The sequence below is a fragment of the Phalacrocorax aristotelis genome, chromosome 13 (genome assembly GCF_949628215.1).
Source record: "Phalacrocorax aristotelis chromosome 13, bGulAri2.1, whole genome shotgun sequence".
Taxonomy (NCBI): domain Eukaryota; kingdom Metazoa; phylum Chordata; class Aves; order Suliformes; family Phalacrocoracidae; genus Phalacrocorax; species Phalacrocorax aristotelis.
In genome coordinates, this window is record NC_134288.1 from 14,569,985 (window position 1) to 14,592,822 (window position 22,838).

The following is a 22,838-nucleotide window of genomic DNA, read 5'->3' on the forward strand; positions in this document are numbered from 1 at the left end:
TAACTTCTTGAAAAATTATTCCTTTCTCTCTAGCATCATTATAAAGGACAACTTTTTTGCCTATGTGCTTGATAATTTATGTATTCGTAAATATAATAAAACCACAGTGGCCTGGACATTTACCAAGAATGACTGGTTTGGAGAATTTGAGAAACAAAAAGAGATAAAAACATTAGCTAGAAAAAGGAGTGCCTGCATTACAAATGGACTTTGTTATTTTTATCTTGGCAAGTATCATTAAACTTTAATTCTTTATGCACCCATGACAGATAAGTTTGTCCCACTTTGCATTAAAGATGTTATGCGTTATTTTTGACAAAGTAATAAACCTACTGTACTGAGACCTCACCCCAGCACACTGAAGCCCCTGCTCAGCAAATATGTGACTGCAGAATCAGGCCTCGGCTTCTCCCTCTCATTGCAATCAACGGGATTACTGCTCTGAACATGGAGACTAGCTTTATCCCCCCTAAAGTTTCCCTTTACCCAGTGAAACAGCTAGTTTCACTAGGAAAAATGAGTTTGCAGGGTCCTGGGGTTCTGCTGGGGGCGTAAGTGTATTTTGATTTCCTTGTCTCATTTGCAAAAAACTGAACCTAGTTTTTCAGTCCAGAAAAAGGCACTAAACCTCGACCTTTATTGCCGACACTGGCATGAGTGTTAGACTGTCAGAGCCATCACGGCACAGCCTTTCCCCCTCACCACTTCCGAGGGCGACTCACTCCCTGCATGATCGGACACCGGTCGTTTTACTGTCTCTGAAGGGCAGCGAACAGACCTGCTTCACCTTCAGTCAACGCCTTGTTTCCAGTTCACTGCTAATCATCAATACAGACGAGGAGAAGCATTGTTTTGTTCTAGACACGTCTAAGTTCAGATTTGTGCTTAGCTTTGTGCCAAGAGCCGATGGTAAGCCCTTTATCAATCGCAGCTCTGTCCCGTGGGCCTCATTTGGGTAATGGGAAGGAAAGGGAATTGGCTGGCATGAGTGCCAGGGCCCTGGGCGAGCGCCGCCCGAGGTAGGCACTTCCGAGTTGCCTTCAAAGGGTCCTGTATTTTTAAAACGTGGGATGTTGAGAGGGTTTCTAAAGGCTTTAGGCCCTGTTCTCTTGATGACCCTGACAGCCCAGGCTACAGGTAAAGGAGGGCTGTTGGGTCTGAGGGAGCCACGGCCCGCAGAGGGCAGGAAGGCCAGGATGTGGGGACATGGGGATGGTCCCCTCACAAAACGCCACTGAGGGGAGCTGGCCCAAGCCCCCACAGCAGCCTTGGGGGAGCCAGGGGACCCCCACCACCAGGGGTGGGGGTGAGGTGGGGGGCAAGAGCCGCCATGGGAGCACCTGAGGCACAGGGCAGCACGCTGCAGCCATGGTGCCCTGCGGCTGTCAGGGCGGGTCCCTGAGGGAGAAGTGCCGGTCCCTGAGGGGAAACTGCTGGTCCCTGAGGGGAAACTGCTTGTCCCTGAGGCAGAAATGCTGGTCCCTGAGGGGAAAGTGCCGGTCCCCGAGGCGGGGGTGCCGACCCCGAGGCGGAGGTGCTGGTGCCGGTCGGCTGGCGGCGGCGGGGCAGCCCTCCTCCTCCCCCGGGTGTGCGATGAGCGGCCGCATGTGGGGCGCAGGCGGCGGAGTCTCCACCTCTTCTGGCAACTTGAACCTGTGGCTGCCAAGCTCCATTAAAGCTATCAGCAGCCGGGGGGACGCGCTCCGCAGCGAAGGCGGGGTGGGTTTTGGTGTTTTATTTTAAAATATATATTTTTTTTTTTCTCTCGGGGCTGAGCGGGACGAGTGCTCCGGTGTCGGCCCCGCCGCCCTCAGCCTCCCGCCGGCGGGCTGAAGCCGGGGTCCCGCCGCCGCGGGCACCGGAGCGCCGGAGGCGGCCAATGGCTGCGTCGCCGGGCGCCGCGCCCCGCTGAGCTCCGCGGGCACCGGCGGCGATCGCGCCTCTCCTGCCGCCGGGTCGGCGAGGAAACAGAGCGGCCACCATGGTCCGGTGCTGGTGGCTCGCCGGGCTGCTCGTAGGTAGGTGGCACCGGCGGTCGCTGCCATTCCGGGGTGGGTGGAGGGGAGGGGGAGCGAGTGCTGGAGTCGGGGTCGTCCCTTCGGGGGCCTTCCCGCCGCCTCCCTCCCGCCCCGGGCGCTGCGAAGGGGCACGGGATTGCTGGGAGGGTGCAAGGAATTAGTATGCAAGGGGATTGCACGGAGAGTGCAAAGAAATTGCATGGGGTGTGCAAGAAGTGTGCGAGGAGAGCGCAACGAAAGGGCAAGGAGGATGCAAGAAAGCCGTAAGGAGAGCGCAAGGAGGCTGCAAAGAGGGTGCAAAGAAATGGCAAGGAGGGTACAAGAGGGTGCGCGAAGATGGCAAGGAGGGCGCAGGGAAGCTGCAAGGCGGGTCTCCGCGGGGCCGGCTCTGGGACGAGGGTCCCCCGGGGTGCCCTTGCCGCCCCGGGCCGTGCTGGCGGCGGGGCGGGAGGAGCCGGGACAGGGGCCCCGGCCGCGCTCCGCGCTGCCCTGCACCATCCTCCGCCGCTTGCCTGCGGAGGGGACGGGTGAGGAGAGTTCCGGGGGAGCCAGGAGCCCCCGGGGTGCTGCCGAGCTGTGGGGCCGGGGGGGCCGGAACAGCCCTCCACGCCGAGGGGCTTCCCTGAAGCCTTTCCCGTCCGTCCCCTCCCTCGGAGCGGCTTGTGGAGATGCCAGAAGGGCTGGAGGGCCGGTGCTGGGCTGGGGCTCAGCCCCTGCCTCGTACCCGAGGCTCCAAGGGTGGTGGGTGTCGCTGTCGTCGTCCCACCCCCCCCCACCCGAAACCCTGTCGGGCTCCCCCTGTGCCATTGCAGCTTGCTCCTGTCCGGAGCACGGTGAGTGCTTGAGCTGAGTTTAGATCCAGGAAGGGCTCCGAGGTGATTCTCCGTGGTCTTTCACTGGGAATTCCGAATTATCCCTGGGAGGATCCAGCACCTGCCCCAGCAAGGGACAACTTCACAAGTAGTAGTCTCCTGCTGCAGGGACAAGCCACCAAGCCCCAGCTGTGCAGACAGACCCTCAGAGCAGCGCAGGCAGCATCTTTGCGGCTCCCTTTCAGAAAGGCATCTTTCAACCCCACAGTTCTTGGAGCAGTTTCAGAAGAAAAAGTCCTGGCTTAAGAAACCATATGGGAGAACAAAGACAACTGTGCTGTGAAAAAAAGGCAAAATGATTTCTGTTTACGACAAGGAGCAGAGCCTGAGGGAGGCTCCTCCATCCTTGGACAGCGGATTTGCCTAGGAAATGCAAGGGAGACCTTTTGTTGAGACTCTGCACCCCTGAACAGACCGGGCAGGTGAAAGGAAGGGTGGGAGGGTGCCCCTGAGGCCCCTGTGCAGTCTGGACGCTGGAAAGCCAGACACCTGGGTTTCCTGTTGCTAGCTTCCTTTCTACCGCTTAGTTTACTCATCTGAGGTTTTGGGCAGCAAAATATCACCATGACTTGCCTCTCCAGCTCAGGGCTTAGTTTAGTGATCGTTGCAAAAGAATCGTGTAGTGACAGCTATTGGACATTATGTGCATTAAGTGTAAAGGACCAGACTACAGAAAGAAATCTCTAAGCAAGGTTCTTCTATAGGGTTACTTTTCTGTTCTCCTTATGTGGGGTCTTCATCATATGTTGTTCCCCAAAGATAAACCTTAAGAGGTTTAGAAATACCTATTTTCCTTCTCCATATATTTTGTTAGCTCAGGTTGCTCTGTTCAGAGATCTTTAATACTGCATTATATAAGATTACTCACTTAAGTCTAGTTAGAATGCTTCTTTCTTAAATCTTCACACAATTTATTTTAGTCCAATCTAATTTAAGCCCTGTGCTTCTTTCATCTGATGTCAGTGAGAGAATTTCCACTGATTTCCATAAGAACAGAAGCTGGACCTTAAAGCATATATTTAAATAGCTAAGTCAGATCCAGAACTCATTAAAATCAAAGCAAGGTTTGCCAGTGACTTCACTGTGAGCAAGACTGGAATTCTGTATTTTGCATAAGACTGAACATCAGCATGAGCATGACACCAGTGTATAATTAGTTGAAAAAGAACTTTAGTTAGGTAACTGAATCTGATTTTGGTGTCTCCTCCAGCAAAGGACCACTCATTCCTGGAAACGTCCCCAGAGACTTGCTGAGTTTTACCTAAGCTTTCATTGAAGTCTTTATATTCCAGTAACACCACACTGATATTTTTCATGTGTAGCTTCTCCTACACGGCTTTAACATAAAAGTTCTATTCTTGCTTTCAATGTTTATTTTTAAGTTTAAAAATTACAGTGTTGGGGTAAAATAAGATCCGCAGTTGCATTCAATTATGAGATTAGGAAGAGAATCCCATAAATGACTAGTACGTTCAATATGGATGTATGTGTGTGTGTATTTACACATGCATATATATGTACTTACTGTTAAATTAACATCATTGTCTTTGGTTCAGATATGTGTTTGGGCAACGTTTATTTAGCTAATTTATTTTTACCAAGCTGGTGGGTTTTATTCTTCATTTCTCAAGCTGGCCAAAAAATCAACAACTAATGTATTATGCCAAGTCGTGTGATATGACTCTATTTGTTCTTTCCATAATTATAGGTTAGCTGTGTTTCAAAGTATATGGATATAGATAAAAACAGGGCTGAGATGTAAAAAAAACACAAGTGAAAAAAATATCGTGTGGTTTCTATATTTTCTCCACAAGCACAAATTGTTGAGTAAGGAGATTTTCAAAAGCCAGAAATTGCTATGAAGAAAACCAAAGCTGGAATCCAATGCTAGGGGAGGCTGCATCTGGCAGAACAAAGTTTGGAAAGAGGTTTCGCTTTCAATGGGATCCTGTGTTTCCCCACAACACAGCATATGTCATCTATAAAAACAACACTTTCATGCAGGAGATACAATCACTGCTAAAATCAACCTCAAAATTAGGAAGCACCTATACAATGCTGTTACACAACTCCTTTGATTTTATTTATTTGCTGAGGAAGATAAAGCTATGAAAAATGAGAACTGACTTCATGATTTTAAGATGGTGCATCTTGTATATAATAATACCAAGAAACTGACAGTGAGAATGTGAGAATTTTAATGTGTAACCCTTCTTCTGTAGGCTAAGAGTGCTGCCAGAAACTGAAAATACGATTCACAGAACAGCTCCTTCTCTACCTAGTTTAAATTGTGTAAGATCTGAGGGGTTAGTAGTCTGCAGTCTGTGGTTTTATTTCTGTAAGGAGTTAAAAGGTCTCATGCTCTAAATGCAAAACTGGGAAAGTTCTGTCTTTGTGTAGTAAGAAAGAAACTCTGATGTCTGTTTGAAATGCCAAAGCTCCGGAGTGTTAAGTGATAAGAGGGTTGAAATCCATCATTATTTTTGAGTTTTAGCAGGGTGACGCTGTGATAATCATGTTTTTTCAGACTGATGTTTTCGCATTTTCAGTGAATAGCTTATTAAGTCATCACAGTGTGAATTCAGCTGAAACTGAGAACGCTGCAATGAAGCTCAGCCCCTGTGGCACTGTTAGATAGACATTTGGATCAGTGCAACAACAGCTCTCAACTTACAACTGGTGTGATGGTACATAAATCAACAGGAGGAGTCTCACCACTGAGCGTTGGAAGATTTCCTTGAGTATAGTTTTTAAAATAATGCTTTAAACTTGGATGTATCCCTTTGGTCGATCGCTGAAAAAGTCCCTTATGGTTTCTACTGGGTTAATAAGAAACACTGACAAATGTGTGATGTTTTGGCCTTGTCTAAGTCGAAGACAGCGATCCCTGGAAGCGGGCTTTCACCCTGTGCTCCAAGATCAATGTATACAGCAAGCTCCCCACTAAGGCAATTGGATTCACCTTGTTCACACTCTTACCAAATCCACAAGTGCTGGACACTGGCAGGTTATGGCTTTTAAGTGTCTCCTCTCCCCTGTTGATACAAAAATATAATGACATGTTGTTTTTAAAGCTTTTCAGAGAAGCTTTTTCAGAGAAAAAATCAGTTTTCCCAGTTAAACTCCCTGGAAAAGACAGATGAAAATATAAATGACAGCAAAGTTTTGCTGCAGAAAAGGTCCTAAGTTTTGTTAGTTTTGAGTAGCACGAGTCCCGTTATTAGATTATGCAGCGCGTAGGTTGAATGTCAACTTTGATTTTAGCATCTGTCGGCAGTGTTTAAGAGAACTGGAACACATCAAAACTTGGCTAATGTTGACAGGCAAAACAGTAGACTGAAATTTCAGGCTATCTAGAAACCACACCCAGACCCCAAAACACATGTTAGAAGTAACTTTAATTCTGTGCTTCAGCTGAACAAGTAACCTTTTTCTGTGGTCACTTGTGATTCTAAGTTAAACATGTGTGCGTATTTCTGGTGTGGGCTATGTATCAATTTACCACCTTTCTGCAGAGCTTTTTTTCTGAGGATACCTTCTGCTGTGGCTGCTTTTGAATGCCCTTCTCATCCTTGGCTTCACAGGCGCCAAGTAGCCTCAGACTATTAGATCCTATTAGATCCTATTTTTATTACTCTAAACAGAATCCTTGCACAAGTGCCAAGAATCCTGTTGTGTTAGATGCTAAATAAAGAGAGAACAAAAGGATCATTCTTGCTTTAGTGGGTTTGTAGTCTAATTTTCTGGACTTAGATTTTCAATGGTGAGTACTTGACATTGCAGGGACCTACCGGGATTCCCGGCTGTGCCCAGCAGTTTAGCACCTATTGCAGTCGCTTATGTCTTTACACACCTAAATGCCTTTGTGTATCTGGCCCGTATTTCTAGTCCCATGGAGGCCAGGCAGTGATTTCGATGAGCAGGACGGCCATCAATGTGCTTACACAGGAGAGCATCTGTCTCGCGTGGGAGCAGGGAACTGGGACGGCTCCATGGCAGTGGGAGACTGAAAGGCCGCTCAGAGTATCCTGCCAACTCCCTGTCCAGAGCGGGTTATTCCCTGCTGTACTAATGCTTTGTTCAATCCCTCAAAATCCTGCCAAGCAAGTGGACTTGCGCTGCCTACTAGGTTTTGCCTCAAGAAGTTCACCCCGATACACAAAACACATTTTTTTCCTCATTCATTCGCTCCCAACAGAACCTCATTATTCACTGCAAGGAATTCCTTCCCTTCCTTGGTGTTTATGCTTTTTGAATATTTATAGGCTGTTATCATGTCCTTCTTGCCCCAGCCGTCACTCAGCCAGGCTACATGTACGCTATTCTTTTAATCTTGCTTCGTAACTCAATCCCTCCCACCCCCTAATCATTTTTCTGTTGTTCTATTCTCAACTCCCGCCAGTTCCAGTTGCTCATTTTGCTTTGGGTAAACGCTATATTTATGTTAATATTATGTGGTGGGTGGTCCTCTCTGCACTCGTGGTCCATGTGAGTGATTTAGACATTCAAAATGAGGTTGGCATTTTATAGCCAAGCCATGGTGTGATTACCGGTTCCGCTCTTCAAAGCACTCCTGGAAGAAATATGCTTAGCCATCACTATTCAAAATGGCCACGATAGCCACTAATAAAGTGTCTGTGCAGGGGTTTGAAGGAATTGCCAAAATTCAATGGGTGCTCTATACATTCAAAACAATGGGGGGTCATTAATTTTAAAACCACATGCTGTATTTTCTAATGAATTTCCAGCTCATCTACATTAAGGAAGATAGATGTAATATTTCTCATTTGGTAAGAATACAAATTCCAGTTAGAATTTAACTGAGTCATGATTGTACCCCTGGGGTATTGTTCAGCCTCGGACTGAGTTGGTTTGCTTTCATTTTTTGAAAATAAATGCAGTCCCCCATGTGTTCTCACCAATCTCTCACCATCTAGACATGGTACCCAGGGGATTAGAGATCTCTCACTATGGTCTCACCTATCTCACCAAAATAAAATCTAAACTTTCACCAGTGTTCAAGGGAAAAAGCTCTAGCATCGCCCTTCTTTCCTCCGGTTTCTTTTGATTTTTGGTTATACATTTCTCAGTGCCAAACTTCTGCAGCAGTACGGATCAGAGTTTAACATGGGTCATGATGTGTTACGGTAGCCTGAATGCATTTGCTTTTTTCAGTGCTTGCCGATGCTGACAAAAGAAGGCACGGGGCAATTATCCCATTAGTTCTTACCTCTCCTGATTAACCATCCCTCTCCCTCCAGACTCTGTCCCGTAGGTTTGTGTGGAGGTAGTGAATGGTTGAAGGGGAGCCCTGCGATTTCTCTGATTTTGGCTCACAGCAAGACTCCGTTCTCAGCACTCCTGTCTGCTCTTCTGGACCCCCCAGCTGGGCTCCCCAGCGTGGGGCTGGCAGCAGGACAGGGCTCTGAGCTAAGGGCCAGTTACCATTGAGCTGACCACAATGGTTGAGCCAACTGGGGCCATTGGGCCGTATGGAATTGCTCAGCTCTTCTCCAGTAAATCTTTTGACATTGAACAATTTAGCTGTGGAAAAAGCATACGGCTCCTCTTTCTGAGCCTGCGCAGTATCTTCTGGGAGGTGGGAGGGAGACACACGGAGCGAAATGGCTGCTGTATCTGTCAGGACAGCAAGTATGTGGTGAGTAAAGCTCTGGTGTGTGATTGAAAAGCGCAGCGTTCTGATTACCATTAACCATAGGAGATCTCGTGGGAAGATGCACTCACATCCGCCGCTAGTGCTTTTATTTGTCATCACAAGTCCTCTGTGCCAACTCTTACATGTCTTGCTTAGCTCACTCCATTTGAGAATATCCCGTTTCTCCTTCGTATCCCTTGGTTCTTCAGGTGGAGTGTTCACTGTCAGTTTATGGGACAGGCATTCTCTGAATTAGGGGCTGGTGCTGTGTTGGTAAGGTCATGGGATCTTTCCCATTTACGGACTCCAAGGAAACTGGGCTCAAGCCCTGCAATCCCATTTACAGTGTTAGGCCTGGTTTTCTTCTTTGAGGTAAATGGCTAGAGAGGGCAATTATAAGAAGCCATTTTATTTAAGCATAGTTTATACTGAATAAGGTCTTTGTGGTGCAGGAGAGAATACCTTCTCCCCTTCTCTACCACAGATCTCATCTGTCTCGTTATCTATCGCTGGACATGACACTTATAGGAGAAATAAATGATTCTGTGATTCCTAGAACAAAATATTTACTTCTCTAGTCCCTTAAAAACCTCCAGACAACTCACCATGAGGGCTTCACCATTTTCATTGTGGACATGCGACAAATTAGGCAATGATCACAGCCTCAGAATAAAGCTAGGCTGAAAGCCATATAGCATACGGTGTCTGAACCTGTTTGCCAACACGTTCAAAGTTTGTGGTGAAGTATGTTTTGAAAATTTCTCTGTAATCCTGAGATGCTGGGGACTTCTGAGTCGGCTGAGTTGCCCCTCAGGATCTGCAAAAATTCATATATGGTTATGCTGTGTTATGCACAGGAAACTCAGGGTGATGCTCTACACACTACAGCGAGAGCTGACACGTAATGCATTCATTGTGCCATCCTTGAAAGAATAACTGAGAAACATGTAGTGAATTCAAAACATTTTACAAATAGCATGAACTGAGCATCAGACTGGTGAAACTGCTATATGAAGTTATACCTGCTTTACAGACAAATAAGAGAAGGGATGAATAATAGAAATACTTTTCCAGAAGCCAAACAGTACTCCAGTGAAAGCACTGGCATCCTCCCTCGACCACTTGACCACATTCTGGCTGCATTTCAGGGAGGCATTACTAATCAGGAAAAATGCTCATGCACTGGCTTAATTTCAAGCACATGCTTTAGTTTCACTGAAACCAATTAGACTTAAGCATGTGCTTAAGTCCTCTCCTGAACTGGGTTCAGTTTGCAGATAGGCAGAATGCAAAGCTCTGCTGTGATACAGTTTTCCACCCCCAGTGGGCTATGTTTAAGTTTTATAACTTTATAATATTATAATATAGAATGTATCTCTTCCCACACAATTGTTCTCTTGGGAAGGCCTTATTCTGAGTGAATTAAAAGCACCACTAACTCAATCTCCACACAAATGCAAGAAAAATTGATTTGCTAAATGCAAACATTTTCTTTGCTTTTAAAAGAATGCTTATTCCTTTAGTGGCTAACCCAAAATCCATTCTTCGTGCTCTCAGGAGAGAAAAATGCTAAAGAAACTCTATTTTGCTCTGTTAATGAAGTCTGTGTGGATAAGTATAATTCACTTATGCAGAATAGATTGATATGTTTCTTATCGTCCATTTCATTCCAGTCCGAACATTCCTCAGAAAATATCAAAGGTTTTATGTCATCCCTAAATGAAGAAATGTGTAATGCTCCATGACTTCAGGCGCTGATCTTATCCCTGTGAATGGGTGACTAACTGAAACATTAGAATTATAAATGGGAATAATAAATTTTGGCCATAGGAGGCAATAACATGTAACAGATTAAGCAATCTAGCTCTGCAGAAGAGTTGATCTACAGTAACTAATTTGGTGCAAGCTGTAATGTATGCATTTTCTCCTCCATTTCTAAAGAAACAGATGTGTGACTCAACTTTGCATTTTTCCAAAGTCAGTCTGCTCGGAGGAACACAAACAAGATTTGTTTCCAACAAGGCATATTACAGAATTTCTCTCCTGGTTGGTATTTTGTCCCTTTAAAAGTGAGAAGTGGGCCTGAAGCTGGAGCGTACAGCAGTAATGTCACACAACCCCACCGGCAGGCTCTCATTTTCAGGCTTGGCCATTGCCTAGGAATCTTTCCTCTTAATTTTACCAACAATTTACTTTGCGAAGAATTTCCATTTCTGCCTTTCTATCATTTGATGCTGTGGGTCTGGTTTTTCTGAAAGCCGCTGATACAAATAAGTGTATGGAAGAGTTGGTCAGTATTTGCTACTGCTGTTGTCTCAAGGCTTGATCCAGCTTCTGCTGATTCCCGTGATGAGCTGCCGTTCCCAGTTACTGGCATTCCTAATTGCCCAAGTGCTTGAGCAGCCCCATTGCTCGGAGACTTTGGGCCAGTACTTTGGATGCGGCACGCACCAGAAAGCTGGAAAAAGATACTGTTTTGTCTAGCTGCTGTACTGAGGAGCTCTCTGGAAACCCTTGTGGTTAATCGATACAGGCAGACAGGATAATGAGTGAGTAGAAGAGATCACAGTTGGGGATTTCTTTTAGATTTTCCTATGAATGAGTATTTTTGTCTTGAAGATGAATTGTGAATAATTCCTTCCTCCTGCCCAAGAACTCTATAAAGCAGTTAATTTGTGTCCCTCTCAAGATGGAGAGAGGAGCTGCTGTGATGTACTTTACCAGGGACTGAGTAACAGAGTGACATATGAGTGACAGCCACTTTATGCTGCTCTTGGAATAGAGATGTGCCCTAACTACGGATTCTAGGGCTGGAACTGAACTTCTCCAGCTTGAAAGGATCTGGTGGGGCTGGGCTGGGGTACTTGAGGGAGAAAAGCAGCCACAAAATTTGGACACAAGCCAATAGCTCTTGGTTTGAGGATGCATCCAGCTTGGAGTCTTGTGTACAGTTAAGTAAGACAAAATCCCTAGGAATTCCCATCATGTCAAATATTTACATTCTGGGTGCTTTTTCTTTTTACTTCCCATGGAGTTTGATCCTGATTATAAAAATTCCCTTTTCTACTGGATGTGTCAAAATGTAGTGATTGCGTTGCCAAAGTGTCTGTGCTCTCAAACAATGCAGACTTTTAGTGTTTCTGCCAAAAGTAGCAATAAGGGTTTAGTCAAACAGTGAAGCTTCTGCTGCAATAAACACACAGGGAGCGCAGTTAGCGAGTTGAGAATGGGGCCATATTCTGTGCTGTTATTTCGGTAGAGCTATAGACTGCACCAGCACCGCTATCATCTTTCTGTGGTTAGGAGCAAGAGCAAACTGGACCCTTATAGTCCATTACCTCGAATACAAATACAGTTATTTTTTAGTTTACTGTATTATCTAGGATAATGATTCCATGTTTAAGTGTAATTCAGTTTGGACTATCCTTGTACTGAAGGCTCTCCAAAAGCTTGGCCAGTAATTAGGCCTCTCAATAGGTCAGTCAGATGAAACTTGGCACGTTTTGCAGCTGAGTAAAAAAGAGACCCAGGAGTAAATTTGGCCAAGTCATGACAGAACCGGGCTGAGGATGCAGACCCCCAATTCCTAATGGGCTCTACTAACTGGGCACCCATGGGGCAGCCTGCGTGGACGCCGCAGCTGCCAAATTAAACATTTAACTGATAGCAGTGGTTTTTGTCATCCAGTGTTTTCCCCTTTTCATATGAGGACTCACAGGAACTGTTTTTTAGGAAGCACTAGTGCAAGCAATTGTGAAGGAGCTGCCTATCCCTGCTCACCGCGTCCAGCCTTTAAAGATGATAAAAACCAGTACAATTGTGAGTCTGCTCCAAAAAGAGCCCTTAACACTAATAATACATCTTTCCAGCTACTTTAAGCACTCCAGTGCATAGTGAGGTAACAGAAAATCCAAGGACGGTTTCACTGGCCTTTAGGTAGGTAGGCTGCCTCTGTTATTGCTCTCCTGCTTTGCTGGGGGCCTCACTCGCCATGCGGTTGGTCCCTTTGTGGTGGCTTCGGGGTTTGCGTGCTTAAATCTACACAAGTACATTTCAAGGACCCTGTTACTCTTACGTGTAAGACCTTTGCAAATGGCAGTCCCATAGTGAAGTGACTCCGAATCTGTCCATCAGACATAAGTCTTAAGTTATATATTACGAGATCAGTAATAAAATACTGTTTGAGTGGAAATCTCTTTGGTTTGCCACATGTTTGGGAGCCTCTGACTTGCACAGCAGACATTTAATTACCGAGTTCCCATTTGACTTGGTCTGGGGCTTGTATTTGTGGCAAAATTGGATGCTGAAGATTTGTAAGAGGGATTTAACCCCGTGTGTGTGTAGGATATGTTGATGCCAGGGATGAGAGGCTTCTGTTGCGGAATAAGTTGGCTGTGGGAATCAGGGCAGCCTCCCTGGTAGACCCCAGCTGTGAATCTCATCCTGAGTGTTTATATTTGTGTTATATCCTGAGCTTGTGAGCCAGGGAATTTTGCTGACGTTGCTCAGCAGCTTGTAGTCTTGCCCATGGTTTGCGGCAGAGCCGTACGTGCTAGCTTCATCTGTGAACAGTTCTTGTTAGGAAGGTGACTGTCCTCTCCAAGCCGGGCTTGGGCCCGTCACGATCTCTGCTGTCTCGCATGCAGGCAGATGGTTTGGGTTTCCCTTCCCGGGGAAGGGTCTGATTTAGGCAAATGTCCCTGTAAAGATCACAGGATGGTTCAGGTTATGTAGAAGTATGTATGTGGCACCCAGAGACTGAGAGGAGAACTTGTGACTCTTGATCTCCTTGACTGAGGCACAGGATGCGCAAATGTTGAGCGTCCTCACGCAACATGGGAAGGTAATACGCATGTGTTGGATCTTCCTTTCCGGCTGATGGGCAGGCTGGAAAGCAACCTGTGCCCTGAACATTGGTACGTAGTGAATAAAGGTTGGCTCGAAGATTTCCAGCATGCTTCTAGGCAAATTGCAAAGTACAGCTGGAGCGAGCGAAGCCCGGCTGGGCTCGTAAACCCCTGGCAGCCCTGGGTTGGGCTGAGCACTGCCAGGCGAGGGGTCGGGCTCTGCCAGGCCTGACACTTGTGCGATAGCAGAAAATCGGTGGGGTTTCAGGAGGAGCTTCACTGAGAGCTCATTTCGTGGTGTTAGAAAGAGGCAAATCCCAAGTTCCTTACTGAAGCAAACTCACAATGAGCGCAACAGAAGTTTGCTTAAGTAAAGAGTGAATAATGTTAGGAATATATGTACATATATATGCGTGCATGCAAAGGTCTTCAGGATTTAGCTGAGTGTTCACACATTCCCTAAGCCAATAACATCCGTTGTTATGGGAAATGAGGTAAGTGACAGAATTACTGTCCTTATGGCGGGCGACAGGCGAGTCTAATATTCCCATGCTGTAATTCCCTGTTTCAGTTACTGCTTCAACAATAGCTTGAGAGAGAACAGGAACAGAGATATTTATTTGAAGATTTCACCTGAAAAATAGTTGGATTCGGATGGAAATAAGTAAAATAAAAAAGGCCAGTGTCCTTTGTGGAGAGCTCGCTGCTTCGCCGACCCGTGTGCGGGTTCGTGCCCTTCCAGCTGGAGCGGCCAGAGGGGTTTTTCTGGGCGATGGGTTCCAAACGCTCTCTGTGGGTGACGCTGCCGGGACGGGGCGCCCCTGCGACCCCCGCAGCTCCCGCAGCCTCCCAACCTCCGCAGCCCCCGCAACCCCCGCCGCCCCCGCAACCTCCGCAGCCCCCGCAGCCCCTGCAACCTCCGCAGCCCTGCAGCCCCCACAACCCCCGCCGCCACCGCACCCTCCGCAGCTCCCGCCCCCCCGCCGCCCCCGCAACCCCCGCAACCCCCGCAACCCCCGCCGCCCCCGCAACCTCCGCGCTGCCCCGCCGCCCCCCGCGGGATGCGCAGGGGGGGTGGGGGGGCCGCAACCTCCGCGCTGCCCCGCGGTGCTGACGGCCCCCCTTCTCCCCCCCGTCCTCTTTCTCCACCCCCCACCCGCGCAGCCTGCGCGGCCGCGGAGCCGCCGCTGCGCTGGGAGCCGCGGTGCCGGCAGCAGCTTCGCCACCTGCAGGACGGCGCCAGGATCGCGGCGCGGCTGCCGCCCCGCCTGGAGGGGCGCTGGGTCTCCACCGGGTAAGGCACCCCCCCACCCAACCCACCCCCCGGGAAGGCACCCCGAACCCCCGGGCCAAGCCCCCGGCCCGGCCCGGCCCCTCCGCACCCCTCCCGCACCCCCCGCCTCGGCGCTGCCCCTCCTCTGCCCCCCCCCAAGCACCCACCCCCGGCTGGAAGGAGGCCTGAGGTGTCCCTCCGACCCCCCTCACCCCTTTCCCCCGTTAGGGTGCAGCTGACACACCGTGTGAATTTGGAGTTGCCCTGTGCGGGGACAGGAGCTGGACTCGATGGTCCTGGAGGGTCCCTTCCAGCTCCGGACACTCTGAGAAGAGCACACCCGCCTCCAACGGGCCTTGCTGCCCCCGGCCCTGGGACCTGGCTCAAAGCGCCAGATCCCCCGTCCAGCACCGGCACGTTTTGGTAGCAGACACCCAGATCTTAAAATCACCCAAGGGTGGCCACCGGGTGTGGGAGGCTCCTGCCCACGATGCTGCTCCCACCCATGCGCGCCCCTCTCCTCCCACGCCCTGGGTGCCCTGGTGAACCCCGTGCACCCCCCGGCCACGCGCCGTGGGTGGCTCAGGACTGCCTTCCTCCCCAGGTGCGAGGTGCGGCCGGGACCCGAGTTCCTCACCCGATCCTACCTCTTCTATGCCAACCGCCTCTTCAAGGCTTACCAGTTCTACTACTGGGACCCCTCCTGCCGCGACCCCTCCTACTCGCTGGTCATCAAGGGCAAGCTTCGCCTGCGCCAGGCCTCCTGGATCACCCGTGGGGCCACCGAGGCCGACTACCACCTCCACAAAGTCGGCATCGTTTTCCACAGCCAGAAAGCCATGCGGGAGGTGGCCGCCTGGATCAACCAGACCTCGGGTGAGGGCTGCAGCGGGTTCCTACCGCCGGGGCGTACCTGGGCTCCCGGAGCCCTCTACGAACTGCTGAGCGCCAAGACTGAGCGCGACTGCACAGCCGCCTTGGGCTTCGCCATGCACGAGCTGAGCCTGGTGCGGGTGGAGAAGCATTACCAGCCCTTGCTGCAGGCGCAGCAGAGCGGGAGCCGGCTGGTGGAGGAGCTGTACCTGGGGGACATTCACACGGAGTGGGTCGAGAGGCTCCACTACCGACCGACCGGTTACCAGCAACCTATGCAGAGCGCTGTGGTAAGGATGGTGTCTTTATGCGATCCCTTTGTGGGCTTTGCCGAGCACGTGTTATTTCCTTACTGTTAAAAATACCGTCTGCCCGCACCCCTCCTAAGGACCCGCGGATGAGGAGGTGTGGGGCTGGAGGTGCGGGTCCCCAGGGTGCTGCGTGGGTGCTCTGCGGCACGCGGGGCTCGCTCTCCCTTACTGAGAGCGTGGGACTGGGGTGGGTGAAGGCTCAGCAAAGCCAACCTCAGAAACATGCCTGCATTGGCACAGGCCTGGACTTAATGGCTTTTCTTTGGCTCCGTGTTTTCGCAGGAAATGCAGCTTCCTAGTCTCCCGCACCAAAGTCAGTGAAAGCTTCGGGCTGCACAGCATTAGAGGCTGCCTGCTCTGTCGTTTGTCTTCCTCCCCTCGCTCTCGCTCTTTGTCGTGTCCTCCAGGTTGAGAGAGGAGCGAGGCAGCAACGTCTGCCATTAAATCATTACTCTTCTGTGTAATGCCATTAGCAGAGGAAGTTGCCCTGAATGCAATTATGTTATTACACAGAAATCAAACTTTCACTTTGACATAAATAAAACTGAGCAGGAGACTTGGTTGCATTTTATTTTATGTTATTATTTTCATTTATTTTTATTCTGCAGCAAGTTAGTTTATTTCCAGGAAAGCACATTTCTATCTGAATCGTAGCTAATCAGTTCAGAAGTGATTGAGCAGTGAGATGAGGTGGAAAGACCTCCCTGAACTTTACCAAAGAGAACTGAATTAACTGAAAAAAAAAATTATTTTGGGGGCAGCATTTCCCCGCACCCCGACCTACACCAACTCTGCAAACCACAGGGCAACGCCCCTCTCCCCCTCGAAAGTTACAGTCTCAAATTGGTCAAACTTGTGTTATCTTGGGCCAAAACCATATATATGAGCAAAACCAGATGGTAAACATAAACACTTTTAGAAGTTAATTTAAACCCAAACCTAAAGATACTGAAATTCACTCTCTGAATATAGCACTGTAATTAATCAGCTAACAGCTCTCCAATGGACCAGCACATGATGTCACCACTTGGCGATAATTAGAAGCTGCCATACACTAGAAATAACTTCACACGACTGGTTTAAGCAAGTAAGATTTTTGGCTCCATATCTACAGTGATAATTTTATTGGGCACAGGATTTTTTTTTGCTTTCTCCTGAACTAACATCCATTTGCTTGTGCTGTGAGGGTTACGCAGCTATGTTAGGAATTATTTTTTAACCCTCTTTATGAAAATACCACACTTTTTCCCTTAAATTTATATCTGCTTTAAAGAAACCCATTCTCCCCAAATTACCTTTCATTATCAAAGAATTTCCTGTCTAAGGAGAGCATATATATTTGCCAACTTCTGGGATTATTTAGCCATAATGTACTGTGTACTGTCAGCACTCGTTAACGTGACAGTAGCAGTAAAGCAAGCTGAAAATGACTAAATTACAGTAGACTCCAATCAACTCGCATGTAAATTACCCACCCTACAGTTAACTACCGAGCTATTTAACCTCGTTGCGTACGACAGTTCAGTAAAGATTAGCTTGTATTCTAGAAAAATCATAAAATGTTCAAACCCTGGCTATTGAAAAATAAATCGGTTTTGATATATGAAATATAAGAAAAAGTCCCGAGCTGCACAAACCCCCCTCCTGGCACCGGATGGGCTGCAGGGCTGGTCTGGCTCAGAGCTCTGCACGAAGCACAGGCAAAGGTCAGGGCCTCGTTCTGCAGCGGCTCCTTTCCCTCTCTGTCCCCGCTGCAACGCCCCTTCACTGCTCGGCGAACCCGCTCCGGCCCGCCTCGCCTGCCGCGCGGCCACGGCGACCCGCGAACCTTGCGAACGCGGCCGCAGGTGCGGGAGCGTGGGCCGGGGCTCCGGCCGGCCGCGCTAGGAAGGGGGCGAGGGGGAAGCAGAACGTGCCGGGCTTTTGGCCATCCTGGAGAGGCTGCCATCGGCGCGGCGTCGCACAGCCACCGACGCCTCCCCACAGAGAGGTTTCACAGCCTTTCTGACTGCCCCAAACCAGCTTTGTTTTCTCTGAATCGGTGCAGAGGCGCGGTGGTGTAGCTGACATCTCCCTGCACCCCCACCCTCACCCCTGGGTGTGCGCAGCATCTTGCAGTGGAAAATTTGCAGGGCAACAACGTGGATGGCCCGAGGGAGCGTCCCCTGCCCTTGCAGCGGCTCTGCCCTTGCCCTGGCCTCCTCCCCGCAGCCTGTCCTTAGCGGCCCTGGCACAGGGCAGGGCGCAGCCTCAGGGCACAGACCTCTCCATCCTTCCAGCGTACCAGAATAGCAAAGAGCCAGGGCAGCGCTTTATCTCACTTAATCTGCTTGAATGTCTTGGGCCAAGTTCATTGCAGTTGAACACCATGGTGCCAGGGAGGGGAGTTTCAGCTTTTAAAATACTCTGAAAGGGGTTTTTTTTGCCTATCAGTTCACAAAAACGTTGGGGTTTTTTTGTCTTCTGCAGCACCATGTGCATCCTTGCCCGGCCTGTGGGATTATATACAGAGCTGATGAACACCACCCGCCCATCCTACCCGTCAGAGCTCAGCTGCCAATGCAGCTCAGCGGCAGCTGGGTGAGCACCCACTGCGAGGTCCGACCCGCAGTGCTTTTCCTTACCAGGTACTTCATATTCCACGGTAGCAACCACACCTGGGAAGGTTATTACTATCACTACTCCGACCCACTCTGCAAACAGCCGACGTTCACCATCTACGCATCTGGGCATTACACCCAAGGCATCCCCTCCTCCAAAGTGCGGGGTGGGACAGAGCTGGCTTTTAAAGTCACGCAGGCGCGGGTGACGCCAATGGACCAGGTGACGGTGATGATGCTGAACTCCTCGGAACCTGGGAGCTGTGGGCTGACAAGCTCCTGGAGCGCGGGGGTGGAGCAGGATATAACACCCACGAACGGATGTTTGGCTTTGGGCATCAAGCTGCCCCACACCGAGTACGAACTTTTCAAAACAGAGCAAGATGCGAAAGACCGCAGCCTGCTGTACATTGGCGAAAGGCCCACGGACGGATCCAGCCCCGACAGCCCAGACAAGCGACCCACATCGTACCAGGCACCTCTGATTCAGTGTGCCGGAGCGTCAGAGGAGTTCTCCAACTATGTTAGTCTAAAATACTTGGGAAAAAAGGATGCTAATGGGAATGAAGCAGTAAAACCTTTGCCTGTGGCCTTTTTATTGTTCATAGCACTTCTGTTTTTCAGATGGGACTAGTTATCTGTTCAGGTGCAGCACAGAATTCGGATAGTCTTGGTGCTAGTGTGACTTTTATATCCTGCAAATGAGCACATCTGGAATCAGTTTTACTCAGATTTGGAATAACTTTTTTAAAAAAACCCAACAACAGTGAACGAAGACAAGAAGATATGCCCGGCTACGCGCTGCTTGTCCTGTGGCGTTATTGCCTCATCTCCGCTCTTCTTTGCGTACAAATTTAATGTAGTGACACTGATGCGCTGCACGTTGCAACAGATAATTCAGCAATATGAGGGGGGGGAAATGCTACATTGATTACAACTGCTGCTTTGAGCTTTTGACATTGCGAAGATTTAATCAAGAGCTTGATTCAGATGTAATTCAAACATCCAAAGCGTCGGCTACTGAGTTTCTTTGAGGTTAAGCTCCCTCCCATCATAGTCCTTATTGCTGTTCTTGCAGATTTAATCTGCAGAGTCAGTCAGCAATAGATAAACAGTCAGCAAACACTCTTGATAAGGGCACGGTTCATCACGCCTTTCTCAGTTTACAGGCGTTGTCTGTAGCTTTCATGTGTATGTGTGCACACGGAGACGCAACAAACCATCTTCCACTTACAAACGTACAAAAAGCATCCCCCAGAGAGCGTTACCTCAACAGACTGTTATGACCTTCATCATAAAAGAAGATAGCGTAGATGGAAAAGGCTTCTGTGCACAACCGCTCCGACCTTCAGCATTGCCCAGCTGCAGGCGCATCCTCGCTGCGTTGTTCTGGCTTTTCCAGCGCAGTCCCGGCCGCCCGTGCTGTGGTACGTCAGCAACGGCCCCACGTCGCTGCCCGCCTTGTCGAGCAGGCGAAGGCACTGCCAGGCAACGGCGGCTCCCGCTCGCCACGCGCTGAGCGAAGCAAAAGGTGGCTTACAAGTCTTCTCAGGCCTCCTCTTTAGGAAGTGTGCTGGCACGCCACTTGTTCATCCGGCTCTCCTCTCAATCAGAACGACACTTGCAGCCTCGTTCCTGTAACGGTGCTTTATAAATCTGCCTCTAGTGAACTGAGGGGATACCCGAACCGGACAGCACAGTCAGGTCAGACTGATTCCTGCTGACAAGAAGGACAAACTAAGAAATCGTATTCCGTCTGCTGCAGCTAAGAAGCATATAACTCACTTGGAGAAGACCTCCTCTCAGTAGCTAAATCCTCTCCAAATAAGCCTATGTATCTTACTCACAAAGGATATTTTCTTAAACCAGCTATGCAATAGCTACCTTCTTAATGCTGTATTTACGAACTTGCAGCTTGTACTTAGATAAATTATGGGGTTTATAACATAAAAATACTTTGGGGGGATCTGTACATTAAGTAATAATTCAAATGAGATGCCTATTAAATGCATACAATTGTGACATACATGTTGTCATCATGTTTGCTGTTCCAGGCGTGATCAACTATTAATCCTGCACATAGTTACGCTTCTTAGACGATATGCAGAAAGGCCAAGCTTGACTATCTCGCCTTCAGTTCCCTCTACGAGCAGCGGAGAAGGAGACTTCTCCAGGGTTAGTGCCGCAGCAGGCAGAACACCTCCCCACTTCGAGGGGCTGTTGCGTTTTGTTGCCTGCTGCTGCATAGAGATCCGTGGGCAAGCGCCTGCAGAACTGGAAGCGCGTCTTGGGAGGATGTGGCGTCTCCTTTGGGACGTCCCCGTGGAGATGCTGTGAGTGGGGCGAGTCCGGGGTAGCACAGCTGCGTCTCACGGAAAGCCGTGTGCGCGGCAGAACGTTGTCTTCAGCAGGCCTGGCTCCCATCACCACACTAGAGCGCTCGCTGCAGCCGAGAGAAAAGGCTCCTGCGACTCAAATCGGCAACGCTGCGTGTATCTGCAGGACCCAAAGATGTCCCTGGCGAGAACAGGGAGCAGCCCTGAGCTGCCTTTGGAGGGCGGGTGGAGGAGGGGGAAGGCAATTGCTGCCCTACGTTTACCCCCGAGACTGAGATTTGTGTCCGTGTACTTTCTTATTTTCATTTACATGCGTTTCCTTTACATGGAAATGTATTAAACTTAGCAAGTGTTTGGATATCGCATGGTGTAAAAACTCCTCCAAGGCCACAGGTCCTTTCAAAGCGGTGATGGGATTATCGTGACGTAAAAAGTTACACGATGACATCACATGCTTATGCAACGCTCCCGGAAGCTCCCACCTCCGCTCGGCTCCAGCAGCACCGTGGTTAGACCCAGCTGCACAACTCTGCACGACGCGCGGGCCACGCTGACTAAACTTCCCTATGAAAAGCCTTATCAGGAGCCTCTTTGTCCTCCGTTTCCCCCCCTTTGAGTCCGCTGCTGAACGAAAGAAAAGCTGTGAAAAAGCTATTTGCATAAATATCATAACTTTTATTGTTCTGTTCACAGTTTTTGGAGAAACACTCCTAAATTACACAGTTATTCTCTCTCAAGAATTTGTGCCTTTTTCCAATCTGAATTTGCCTGGCTCCGATTGCCAGTCAGTGGTTCTTGTTGTGTGGCTCTTTTTAAAATCAGAGCGCTGCAGCGTTCAGTGTTTTCTCCCCAGGAAGGTACTTGTGCGCTGTAATCAACGTGCTCAATTTGGGTAGATAAACTCAGCCAACTGAGTTTCCTCTCGCTCTCTCTATGGCATTTTCACACTCCACCAGTAATTTTTTGAATCTTTTTTTTTTTTTTGCATCCATTCCAATTACTCAGCTTCTCTTTTAAAATGTAAATATCCAAATTACATCCAAAATTCTCAGCTTTCACAGCTGAGACATACAGAAGTATAATCGCTTACTGCTAACGGTAATTAAAAACAAGAAGCGTTCTTATTCATTAGTCTTTCGCCCTGGGACTGCACTGGGAAGACACGTGGAGCTCTTACTCACTCTGGTCCTGGGTATGGGTGTTTTTGCGACGTGAATGTTTCATCAGTGCTGATTTTACATCTATCTTCAGCAGTGATCTGGAACCCCTGAATCGTATCGGCTCCCCGCAGAACCCTTCCGTGAGGATCCCCATCTCATTATGGTTCTCTTCAAAGGACCTTCTAAAAGGTGTGACTGGCAGAGAGCACCGAGCTTTGCAGGGCCCCAGATAAGCTCAGTTCACTCCAATCCCAAAGAAAACCAAAACACAAAGACCAAAGGCGATGACTTACTAAATTTCACTCCCTTTTCACCCCTTCCCCGGGGGTGCCAAGCGCTTCACCGGGGCGTCCCGCCCGTTCGCCACCCTCCTCAGCGGCAGCTCGGAGATCGCCCCAGGCATCGCCCTTAGAAACGCTGATACGAGGTTTCTAGACCTCCTGAATTTTAACACGTTTGGTTTTAATATTAAGCATTGCTAACGAATGACATCACCTTTCCAGTTATCTTACATCAGCACTAGCACTTTTATCACCTGCATCTAGTGATGGTCTTTATCCTACTGCAAAGATTTCCTCTGAACTTCAGCTCTTTAACACCCTCTCCAAGTGCTCCAACCCATACATTATTCCTTTCCTTTGGCTATTGCTTTCCTTATTAATTTTCTACACCTCATAACTCTCATTCTGAGTTGATTGCTGCCTGCTTCCCTTTTTCTTATTTGTTTTATATTACTTTACATCTAATTTTTCCCTTCATTTCATCACTGAAACAGGATGGGCGGTTAGCCAAAGTTGTCCCCCTTCTCGACTGCAAAATTGTTGGGGTTTTGGCCATTTAATAGCTTTCACTTAGAAAACTGCCTATTCTAATTTAGTTTTCCACCTAATTT

The 22,838-nt window shown here is 48.9% G+C and overlaps 1 protein-coding gene across 2 annotated transcripts; it reads left to right on the forward strand.

The window, feature by feature from the left end:
• Positions 1-1,657: 1,657 nt before the first annotated feature.
• APCDD1L (APC down-regulated 1 like) lies at positions 1,658-20,476 on the forward strand. 2 transcript variants are annotated; one of them, XM_075109164.1, is made up of 4 exons: positions 1,658-2,018; positions 14,558-14,687; positions 15,271-15,829; positions 18,320-20,476. In XM_075109164.1, exons 1-4 carry the CDS (start codon positions 1,982-1,984, stop codon positions 19,082-19,084), a joined length of 1,491 nt encoding a protein of 496 aa, XP_074965265.1. In that variant the 5' UTR covers positions 1,658-1,981; the 3' UTR covers positions 19,085-20,476. The 2 variants fall into 2 exon arrangements, with proteins under 2 accessions (XP_074965265.1, XP_074965264.1); XM_075109163.1 differs by lacking the exon at positions 1,658-2,018 and adding an exon at positions 2,182-2,281.
• The last annotated feature ends 2,362 nt before the right edge of the window (positions 20,477-22,838 follow it).

Excerpts from the sequence above, each read along its gene's own strand:
- APCDD1L (XM_075109163.1), top strand. The coding sequence starts at position 2,218 with ATGGGGTGTGCAAGAAGTGTGCGAGGAGAGCGCAACGAAAGGGCAAGG. Across the intron at positions 14,688-15,270 it reads GGGCGCTGGGTCTCCACCGG|GTGCGAGGTGCGGCCGGGAC; the intron begins GTAAGGCACCCC and ends CTTCCTCCCCAG. Across the intron at positions 15,830-18,319 it reads AACCTATGCAGAGCGCTGTG|CACCATGTGCATCCTTGCCC; the intron begins GTAAGGATGGTG and ends TGTCTTCTGCAG.